The sequence below is a fragment of the Channa argus genome, chromosome 16, assembly GCF_033026475.1.
Source record: "Channa argus isolate prfri chromosome 16, Channa argus male v1.0, whole genome shotgun sequence".
NCBI lineage: Eukaryota > Metazoa > Chordata > Actinopteri > Anabantiformes > Channidae > Channa > Channa argus.
The window spans coordinates 1,789,715-1,801,794 of NC_090212.1; the positions used below are offsets into that span (position 1 = coordinate 1,789,715).

At 40.0% G+C, this 12,080-nt stretch overlaps 1 protein-coding gene across 2 annotated transcripts in view; it reads right to left on the reverse strand.

The window, feature by feature from the left end:
* Positions 1–326: 326 nt before the first annotated feature.
* bcl11ba (BCL11 transcription factor B a) overlaps positions 327–12,080 on the reverse strand; it is a 46,331-nt gene continuing 34,577 nt past the window's right edge. For both annotated transcript variants that reach the window (XM_067479952.1, XM_067479953.1), the window contains exon 3: positions 327–5,903. In XM_067479952.1, the coding sequence (XP_067336053.1) occupies positions 3,901–5,903 (2,003 nt within the window). In that variant the 3' untranslated portion in view covers positions 327–3,900. The remainder of the gene's footprint in view (positions 5,904–12,080) is intronic.

Below are 12,080 nucleotides of genomic sequence, written 5' to 3' on the forward strand. Positions count from 1 at the left end.
TGTCTATTTACACTAATTGTCAATGTTTTCTTATTATTTTAATAGAAACGTTGCAATTACATTCCCTAAAAATCTTATTTGCAGTTGCATTTTATTTCTAAACGTAAATATTTTTTAGGAGACATGGCTCTTCTTCATCACTTCAACCCTACTTCTCATGATGTTGGGATTTGCATAAGCAGCAGCAGCAGTGTGTTGGTAGTTTATTTGTTGTTGTATTTTCTGTGTTTAAACCCTTTTAGAGTGACACTGTGTTTTATTGTGTCCATGGTTCGTGTATTTCGGACCAGCTCAAAGAACAAAATAAGACAAACAAGCAGAGGATGGAGAATTGTAACAGCTTGTATTTGTGCTCTGTTCTCATGCCGAGAAATATCAACGGGCGTAGGCATGTGCCTGAAAACTGACATGGAGGTCACAAAAGTCAAAAAGAAGATCCCACATCCCCAACACACAGGAAGTCACCGCCAGTGCCAGTTAGAAATCACAAACAAATGAAAAGAAAAAAAAAAAATTTCAAACAATCTGAAAACAGTGCAGTCATAGAAAACTATGTACAACCAGTGGAGCGGTAAACAAAACATCGACTTGTGTTTTTGTCACTAAAAGGCCGTCACACAACCTTTTCTCTTGATCGTCTTTTGTACAACAGATTCATTACAGTACAGATTCATCAGGTTCTGGTTCTCCCCGCCCAGCGAGAGGGAGAGTAGATTGTGGCAGCCTGTGAATTGTATGTTCACCATTGGAATGAAGCAACCCTCCCCCAGCACCCCCAGTATAAGAGTAAGATGTCCGCAGGTACTTGGAGTACCCTATTCACAAAGGATGCACACAGCCTGCTAGTTAAAAAAAAAAGACAGCAAGTGCCTACACATGTATTTCAAACCATACATGAAGAATAATCCATTCCAGAAGAAAAATAAAATATAGATACAAGTCAGGATACTCAGTGTGTTTGTTCCTGAAAAACAGAACCAGTGTTCTGTCACTTCTAAGGGAGAAAAGCTCCCTCTCTTTCGAGCACCCACAGAGTCCCCCCCCCACCACCCACCCACCCAACCAAAATGCAAGTGTGTAACAGGTCAGTCATTTTTTAATTCATTTATTTTTTTATTTCATTACACCCAAGGCAGAATAAAGTTACTAAACTTAAGACTTTTACAATTACAGTGACAAAAAACATTTTAAGGGACCCACAATTTAAATTGGACTGCAAAATAAAAAAATAAAAAACAACCTTTTTTTCTATTTTTGTAAAATGCCCAGGCATTCTCCAATATTACAAATACTGGTATACTTTTACAGTAAACAAGAAAAATGTAATATATATTCATATATATTTATATATATATACTAAAACCCCGTCACCAAAAAAAAAAAAAAGAAAAAAGAAAAGAAAAGTAAAATAAAAAAACAATATACACATCGCCACTACGGCATTCAGAGAAACTTTAGAAGCATAAACTGGGAAAAAAAATTATTCAAAACACACATACACACAATTATTATTTTACCCTTTTACTTGTTTCAATACTGTAAACGTATTTTAAGACAGAGTGCACTAAAATCTTTTTTTTTTCTTTTTTCTTTTTTTTAAGTTTCAGCTGTTCCTGATTTTCCTGTCTCTCCCTTGACTTTTTCTGTGGCTTATGTCCCCTCCTGGAATTTTTCTGTTGAGGGACTTGTGTCCTTATGAGTGAGAAATTTGATATATATCTATATATAGGTTTGTGCCTTTATATGTACATATGCATACATATATACACACACAGACACATGAGTATTGTGCTGGGTATTCCTAAACCTAAAGTCAGCATTGTTTCATTAGCACTATTAATTTAAATAATTCTGTTGAAATGTCAAATTACATGTTTATGTTAAACAATATTTTACAATTTTCTTTTCCATATTCAATTTGATGCTTCATAAAAACCGTTGCATTTGTCTGAGACAATAAATAGGAAGATCGTTATTCAAGGCACACGCATGTCAAATTCAATGGCAGTATAAAAACTGTCCCAAATATATATATATTTATATATCTTTTAATCATTTTATAGTGCCAGCATTGGGAAAGCCAAGCCTAACAACCCTGGGCACTTCAGCATCAGGAGATCACAAGCTCTAGACCCTTTAGTACCTTTTCTGTCCAGGTGTTTGTGTGTGTGTATGTGTGTCTGTGTCTGTGTGTGGTTGTGTGTGTGTCGGACGGAAAAATCATAAAGTGCGGGTCTGTTGTTAAGAGCTCTTAATTGACAGCATTCAAATCAGATCAGATTTCAAAATACAATCAAATAAAATAAGTGCCACTATGAAAGAAAACCATGATAGGATATTGGAAATAAACAGAGTATGGAGCAAAGTAATGTAGGCTGCTTTTCTTAAAATTAGTCAGCACACGCTGATACATTTATCCTCTTCTCCCACCAGCATTCCACAAATAACTGTGAAACCTGTGAAGGCCTCCTAAATATGGAGAAGTGACTTGATTAATCAGATTTTATGATACAAAACAATGACTACTTATCCCATTTCAACAAATTGTATTATATTTTAGCACAAATGCATAGGGATGTTGATTTTATTTGTTATAAATTTTGTAAATAAAAACTGAGAAGTACACTTTCTGCAGAAATCCAGTTAAAGTGTATGTAACCATACGTCTAATGCTCACTACATTAATTATCATAACTGAAGCTGTGCCTACTTGGAAATGAGAGTAAAGCCTGGACTATTGCCAGGTAGAGTGGGGCAGAGGGAAAGAAAGAATGCAGCCCAGGACACAGCCATCTCTAATTATTTAAACATATCATGAAATGGAAATGACTCGGGAACATAGGAATGAGTGGGTAAATAAAGAAAAAGTAGTTAAGCTCACCCTGAGATGTCCCTATGCTCACTCTCGTTTTGCCATCTCTTAATGCATACTTTTCTTGCATGGCTTCATGCTCAGCTTACCCCTAATAAATAATATACCGTAGATCATATGGCTTCATGCAAAATATAATACATAGATGTATGAATGTAGGTAAGATGGTAGTAAGTGGAGGATGAAATGAAGAAATAAAGAAATGAAGGACGGTTGTCATAGCGTTGTCAGAGCTTGGTACTAAATACCAGTCAGCAGCTGCCTTATCTAGAATCTGTTTCTTCTGGCTGGTTGTGATGTTCTCAGGAGGAGACAGGGTTTATGAACCTTGGGATCCTCTTTGATTTTACATTTACTGTCAAATATGACACTCAGTGCTACATATCCAATTATCTCGACATGTTTTAGAGTCAGTTCATGCTACAATGCCAAAGGATTGTTGTCCGCGTTTCATCATCATCTTTATCATCATCATCACACAAAATAGACTAATTCTAGCATTCTCAGTTAACGCCACGTTGAAATTGAAGATTGAATTCTGCGTCTCTTCAAGAAATCTCACATTTAGCTTAATATACAATTTCCTACAAGCAGCGGCCAAAAATGTTGACTTAAAATGGATGTTTTGTCTTCTAGAAAACTCTCAGGATATCATGTGGTTTACAAAACAAAACAAAACAAAAAAAACAGATTAACATAAAACAAATTTTAAAACAAAAAAAAAAATGCCTAAATAAAAATGTACCTGCACATGCCAAAATACAAAATCCAATAAATACAGAAATTATTGCACAGTTAAAGGCTCCACATATGTTATAACTTAACTGATTGCTTAAAAAAGAACACCAAAGGAGGCAGTTCAGACAGCTTCGATTGGTGTTAGGATCTCTGTTTTCACTTTTTTTTCTCAGTTGGCAGTTTCTTAGGCAAAAACAAAAAATTAACCCAAAATTAATATTTCAGGGAAAGAGTATCCAGCTACCCCATTTTGTTTATTTTGTAAGTCAAAGAGTTTTGCAGAGTAGACTTTAGGTTCTCTCTGCTTGTTCAATTTTGACCTCATTGGTCATCAAATGTTCTCCATGCCACTTTTTCATATGTTTTTCCAGAGTGCTGTACACGCTGAAGGGCATTTGGCAAATGTCACAGCGGTAGACCTCCTTACCAAGCTGGCCATGTGTCTTCATGTGCCGTGTGAGCTTGGAGCTCTGGGCACAGGCATAGTTGCACAGCTCACACTTGTAAGGTCTTTCGCCAGTGTGACTGCGCCGGTGCACTGTCAGGTTGCTACAGTTCTTGAACACTTTGCCGCAGTATTCACACGTGTCGCACCTCCTGCTATCCTTGGAGCTAGGCCGGCCCGGCCCGGGGCCTCCACCTAGATGGGGTGTGCTGCCCCCACTAGCAGTGCCACTGCGACCCGACAGACCACCATCCAGCAGGTCACCTGGAGGCGTTGAGAACCGCAGGCTGCCGTTCTCTGATGAGTGCTCAGAGGAGGTGGCGAATGGAGATTGTCTGGAGTCAGTGAAGCCTAGGAAAGGGTCTTTGATGAAATGACGTGATGCAGCGTAACCCACTAACCACTGGGAATACACGTTCTCAGAAGGGATGTGGGGAGCTGGGGGAATGTCCAAGTCTTTCTCAATTTTGATCCTTTTATTTGAGGAGTTGGACAGGCTAGGGCTGGTGATGGGGGTGGGCTTACGAGGGAACAGGCCTGAGAAAGAGTCACCAGAACCACAGTTCCGGCCATTAATGGTTGTCCTCTCTTCCTGCCGGTGGTGGTCTATTTCGCCAGCCACAGAGTCCTCATCCCCAGTGTCCCGCTGGCCATCAGAGCCCCTCTTGGAAAAAGGGATCCTTTTACGATTGTCAACAATCAGATTATTGTACTGTTGTATAGAGTTGAGTCCCGCACCTTCTACCATCTTCTCAAGGCCTATTGATGACTTCTCCTCTGATGGTGGTTTAGAACCATTCTCTCTGTTCCGATAGAACTCAGACTCCATGCTGAAGTTAGATTCTGGTCGACTCTCATTCTCAAGTTCCTCTTCTTCTTCCTCCTCTTCTTCCTCCTCATTCCCTTCCCCATGGAAGTCTCCATCTCTATTCTTCATGGCCTCACCTGTGACATCACTGGTTCCTGGTTCTGGGGAGCTTGTGGTAGACAATCCATCATCTGAGCGCCCTGTTAGGGATCCAGCCTTATGCATGTGAGTCTTCATGTGGCGCTTAAGCTTGCTTGCCTGAGAGCACGCATGGTCACACAGCTGGCACTTATATGGTTTTTCTCCAGTATGGCTGCGTCGATGCACCACCAAGTTGCTTTGAAACTTAAAGGTCTTACCGCAGAACTCACAGGACTTGACTTTGTTCTGTGTTTGGGGAGGGGTAGTGCTGTTTGGGGGCATTGGCGGTAAGGGTGGTGTGCTAAGAAAGGGAGATTTTGGCCCAGGTTGGAAGGGGTTGGGGTTTAGTAGTCGGTGCATAGGGTTGGCTCTGCTAGGTGACAGTGGTGGTGTGGAGCTGTTGGTGTTCCCTGCCAACTCGCGTAATCGCCTGGAGAAGTCCATGGACTGGGACTCCATGGCCATGGGTGTTAGCCGCATCACCCGTTCAAAGGCACTAGGGTGCTGGGAGATGAGGCCCATTTCTTCTGCACTAAGGCGTTCCAGTCGATGGGGATCCAGATGGTGTCGGGGAGGCGGGCTGACGAATGGAGGCGTGTTGGGAAGGCGGTTTTCCACAAACCCTGGGGGAGGCTCCCGAAGCAGGGGACCCGTCATACCCAAGAGATGAAAGGGGTTGTTATCACCAAGAAAGTTGGTGAGGGGTGACTGTGGAATGGAGTCATTGCCCATAGGTGGAGGCATAGTGATGCGTGGGGTGAGGGCTGTGCTGGAGGGATTGGACTCCAGGTAAATGCGGATGCCATGGATGTTCTGGGCATGCTGCAGCAGGAACCAGGCGCTGGGGAAGGGCTGCTTACACGTGGTACATATATAGCTGGAAGGCTCGTCCCTGCCACCTGCAACACACGAAGAAAAGGAATTTAATATTGCAGCTGAGACCTCCTCAATCTTACTCCGCTCTTGGCTGCTAAGTGTTACTGCAGTCAGGGATGGGATAAGCACGTCTGACATAACAAGCATTTGTCAACAACAAAATGAAACTCAAACCACAATTGAAATTTCAAATAACTGATTTTTAGATAAGCGTATATTTCCCCTGGCTGAAAAGCAGTGCAATGTGATAAGTGTTGTTTTATGCTCTGCCTAATGCTGGATAGGTCGAGGCTATTCATGTTGTCACATAAATGCTACGTACTTATCATGATTGTGACAAGTGCATTTTCACATTTGCACTCAATTGGCCAACACTGAATCCCCTTTTTAAGAGCTGCTTAATCTCTCACTTAGCACCGAGTGGATCATCCACTACGAACTTCGGAATGACTACAGCATGTGTATGACCATGCATGTGTCTGCATCTGGACTTACACGTACAATAAGCATGATGGTAGAAGTACAGCATGTGAGTGTGTGTGTGCACTTACGACTGAGTGAATGATTTCAAAAGCATGGGAATTGCTCCAAGGAGAGCGTCTGTAATGTTTGCTCAAGTTAGAGATGCCAAAGTAATATTGGTGAACATGGAGGATGTGCAGCCTCAAGAGTTATTTAAGGAAAATTAATTACACACTAGCAAATGTCTCAGCTTCTTGGATGGAATAAACGAAAATAAAAAAATCCGGTTTCAATAGGTGTTAGAAGGCAAATACAAATGGTGCAAAGTTATTAGCATTCGAAAGGTGCTTTTATCTGTGTTTTAAACTAAATGTATCAGTCCTCATTATTTTATAATGTGGGTTAAATACAACATTTAGAAAATGTGTTTATTACCCTCCCTAACTGCCCCCCCCCCCCCCCCCCCCCCCCAGAGCCACCAGAGCATTTATAAATTAACATATTTATTTAGGACCCTAACTGGTGTGTACATTTTATCAAAAACTTGCGGGGAGACCTGGTGACCTAAACAAATTAAGGTTTTACATAAGCTCTATCTGAATAGGTGAAGTTGTATTGAAGTAAAATCTTAATTAGATGCTGTAAACAAATCAATTGATACCACAAAATGCACCAATGATCACATACGGTGAACATAATACAGCTTCCTAATTTCCTAGAATTATAAATTTCCTAGAATTATAAATTCTAGGGAATTTAAAAAGTAATAATAATTCATAGTATATAAGAAGAAGATCTGCTCTCTCTCACACACACCCAGGGCAGAGCATATTAAAAGAAATACAATGCAATACAAAACAATAAGACGCAACCAAGCTTATTAATACAACTAAGGAAGACTGAAAAGACTGAGGAGCAAGTGGATTATTGGAGGGGTGGAGGGATAGATAATGGTAATTGTACTCTTGTTCTCGCACTCATATTTATTAAATGAAAGCTTGTAGTCGTGACCTACTACACTAATTTCACATACTAGGGAAAACATATGCTGCTGTAATTGTTACACTTAGTTATGTATGGTGTTTGTGTGTGTGTGTGTGTGTGTGGCTGTGGCTGTGTCTGGAAGCTACACAGCACACACTTAATAAAGGCATGTGGGCTGTATGTAAATGTTTTTAGTGGTTTAATTATAGATGTGATGTCTACAACAAGAATCAAAGTCTGTGTATTCACACATCTACAGTAAGTATACGCTCTTCTCTGCTTAAGTGCCTGTTTGATAAGAGAGGAATTTATTTGCATTCCAAATGGAAAAATAAAATTAATGATTATTAATAAGATGCATATTGCATTTTTAAAGCTTGATAGATTAAAATTTGTGTTTATATGCTATTTACTACAAAATGCTTTGGAAAAGCATAAAAAGACACAAATCTATAAATCTATGATATTTGAGCAATATTTAATCTTTTTGGCTTAAGAGTAAACGCAGCGGAAAATCAAAATGGTTCCCTTAATAATTCAGCAATTGATAATTTACATGGACATGAAACTTCCACAGTAACGTCCTCTCATGGAGACGCTCCCTCTCACTTGCCTGTGTGTGTGTGTTAAGGAGTGAGAGGCAGAACAGCTGTCCACCTTCACAGTCCTGTAAAGCCTTTGACTTAATTATAGTGGACAGCACACAAACACACACACACACATAAAACACACGCACAACGAAAATAACAGCTCCCCATGTTTCAGCTTTTGTCCGCACTGTTCTCCGTCCCTATGTTCACAGACATGCAGACATGTTTTACTGCTGAAGACTCCAGACACACTTGTTCCCTTTTTCTCTCTGTTCGCTTGACTCCTTGATCCATGAGTATAACACAACAACAGTTGTGTGTGTGTGTGGGTGTTTGTGTGTGTGAGAGAGCGAGAGCGAGAGAGGGAGCGAGCACGCTAGTGAGTATTTCTGTATTTCAATGTGCCATTTCTCTCTGGCCACAGTGGAAGGAACGGGTCATGGTATTTGTTTGGTGGAGTAGTGTGTGTGTGCGCGTGTGTGTGTGTGTGTGTGTGCGCAATCCCGGGGGAAGGGAGTCCAACGCAGATGGCAAATAAAGTATGCAGCCTGAGGCGAGAGCACATTATGCTAATTCTAATGTCAGCTGTACTTTAATATACGACTCTATTTAATCACCCCATTATTTCCTATTTCCATATGAAAAAACAGAGCGAGCGGGAGCTGCTCATCACTTTATTTGGTAGAATGCAGAGACCCATGTTTTATGGAGTGTTGTGTGTGTGTGTGTGTGTGTGTGTGTGTAGGTTGAGGAGGTTTTGTGGGGAGTGGGGGACGAATGAGAAAACACACTCCCTCCTCTGCATCTGCAAAGAATACTTTCCTCCTTTCTCTTCTCTCCGTGTGTTTGTGTTTCACACACATACAGTCTGAATTATAACCTACTGGATGTGCATTTACAGTAAGTGTGGGCTTCGTGCGTGTGTGTCTGAGAGAGAGAAAGAGACATCGATAGGGATGGGGAGGTGCTGAGGGGGGTTGTTTGGGGCTCTCCACAGTTCTGTAAAGGTTATATGAGTTCACTTTCTGTTCCACACATCCAGCTTTCTCTTTGTAGAAATGTTGAAACTAGAAGAGTCAGTGCTCTGCTTTAACATCCCAACAACTGCAAATAACTGCTGAAACAGTGCTGCAATGGAAACCATTATCTACCATGACATCAGGGCTTCGGTGGTAACTCTCAAATAAGTTCAGTCGCGGAAAGTAACTAAAGAGTCAAGTAAAAGTCGAGTACAGTAAAGGAATTTCTACTTTACTTGAGCTACTTAATACATAGACTTTATATCAGAGGCAAATATACATTCAGTCCACTGAATTAAATACAGACAAAAACTCACACAACGAAAAAGTTATGACAAAACTATGAAACTGTACAAAAACAAATTAAAACACGACTTCCCGTGCTACAGGAGAAAAGAATAAATGTAATGTAGAGTAAAATAAACCAAAACCATATCATTTTTTTACTGTATTTTTGCAGTAATTGTATAAATAATGGCCACAAATCACATTAGCAGTCTTTAAAGCTAAGGAAACACAATAAGGCTGCACATCGTCAATAACCAAACAAAAAAAATACTTATAGTATGTAGCTTAAAAAAAGAATATAAATGAAATATTTGTTATTAGCTACACAAAATTTTGTGCCCCCCCCCCACACACACACACCCCTCGCAACCAGTTTGGATTAGCATCCTGTGTCTTTACTATGGTATTTCTGTTTGTTTGTAGGCTCATGTTACAGCCACCCAGCTAAAAATGACAATGACATGTCATTCTGCATAATTAGTCAATTTGCTTTCAGTGCTTCAAGTATTATTTCAGGTACTAACTTAATGCACAACTTTTGCTATTAACAGTATATTTCTGCTCTGTGTTAATACTTACGTTGTTTTTTTTATTGTTGTTGTTTCTTGTGAAAACCTGCTCTGAAGCATCAACACTCAAAGCTGTCAGCTAAATGTAATATGTGTGAAGCTCGTTAGCCCCACATTTAGTCATATCAGATATTAATTTATGTTCTGTGCTGTACAGACCGTTGCCACAGCTGACACTCTGATACATCCCAGTTGTAATTAACATAATGCATCATGTCAGTGAGATATTACATTTAAAGATATAGATTGGGAACTCGATTGAATGGTGAATGAATAGATAGAATAAATAAAATGCAAGACGTGAATAATTGGGATGGAAAACAGGAAGGCATGAGGTGTTTAAAAATGTTTTGTCTTCTTTCAGGCAGTGGAGACAAACTGGAGGACAGCAGACCAAGACAGAGGAAGGAAGTTAATGCATAACTAGTATAGTTGACATGACAGTAATAAGATGCTATCATGGCTTAAATATTTCAAAACATGTTGGCAACGTACCGCATGAGTTCATGTAAAGCCAGCTAAAATGTAGCATCTCTAAAAGCTATTAAATCAAGCCACTGACACTGAGAGATAATTAGACTCATTAATGCGTTTATGTACCCTGATATCATGTGCTACAATACCATATCATTTATATGCTTAAAAAAAATCATTCAGAGTTAGTTTCAAATGCCCATTATTATTATTAACTCTTTGGATTTTTGTAATAATGCAACTAGTAAAAGAACATTTTTTACAACAAATTGCAAAATAAATTATAATAACTGCTAACAATTGCTTCCAAATTTACATAATTTCTTTGAGAGGACCACCAAACCTTCCACATACACAGGTGTCAAAGCGTTTAGATTTTCGGACACAAAAGCTAAGAATATAAGGAATAAAATCAGTGTCACAAATGTAAAACATACGGTGCTGGCAGACAGAAGTGACTTCAGTCTGTCAGCGAGACTCAAACCAAATCATTCTTTTACATATCGCTCCTGCTGTGTGTGTGTGTGTGTGTGTGTGTGTGTGTGGTGCTTTGTAAGCCTCTCTCTGTCAGTGGAAGTGCAGCTTGGCCCTTTGCCTGTGTTTTGTTTGGCTCTCTCTCTCTCTCACACACACACACACACACACACACAAACTCACAGTGATACAGAAAGTGAGGGAAAGGAAAATGTGTGCTGTCGAGGGTGATAAAAGTTGCATTCTATTTCCCCTCACATTTCTTTAAAAGAGCTGATCATTTTATGGACACACACACACACACACACACACACACACGAACACATATTTTGACAGCTGAAGTTGTGTCATTGCAGAGTAAAAAAAATGTGATAATGTGTAGTCACAGTGTGTGAGAATCTGACATTATAAATATAACTGTGATGTTCTGAAGTGTGTGTGTGTGTGTGTGTGTGTGTGTGTGTCCCCTCCAGCAGCAGCCATATGGAGGAGAAACATCCAAATAGAAACAATATACAGTGACATTCTTCAGTGGCTCTTGCCTCTGTGCTCCTCCTTCCCGCTTCACTTTCACACAGTATAAAACTCTCATTACTGACTGATTCCAGTTTTCACTATGATTCAATTTGCCATAATTACTGTGGCTGCTGCTAATAAAAAAAAAAAAAAAAAAGGAAAGCGAGAGAACGGCTAGAAATCCGGTGCGAAGGTCAACTGGCAGTTAGCGGCGTTCATTTTCATCTCAGTGTATTCATCTGGGGCGGCTAATGGCCCAATTTTCTCCCCCTCGCTTCTCAATAAATATTGCTGGAATTACAGGTTAAATAGCTAAATTAAATCACAGCTATTACAGAAGAGGGAGGGAGGAAGAGAAAAGGAGAAGAGAGAGAGGCAAATATGGACAATTACAGAAGAAGAGCAGAATGCCTCAAAGTGTGTGATTAGTGTAGTCAGAGGAGTGCTGTCTGATTATTGCTCAGATTATTACAGAGATCACTTTTCATGAGGAGAAGACCAGCACTAACTGAGGGGACTAAAATTCATCTTTAATGTCCCTCTTACATGGACTTATCCCAAAAGTGCTGTTGCTTAATTTTTCACCTCTATTCTCAAAGGCTTTCATTAGTTCTGGGCGACTGGTTGACGGGCCCCGGTATTTAACTTCAAACACGTCCTCCAACCTTTAGGCCCACAGAGGTCCTTCGTCCCTGCGTTCTCATAAGACCATCAGGACAGAGAGACCCCTAGGGAGGCAGGCATCTGTTCAAATGGAACCTTTTTGGCACTAGATACAAACATGGCACTATTGTTTACCTAAAAACATTAAAAAATAGTGCCAC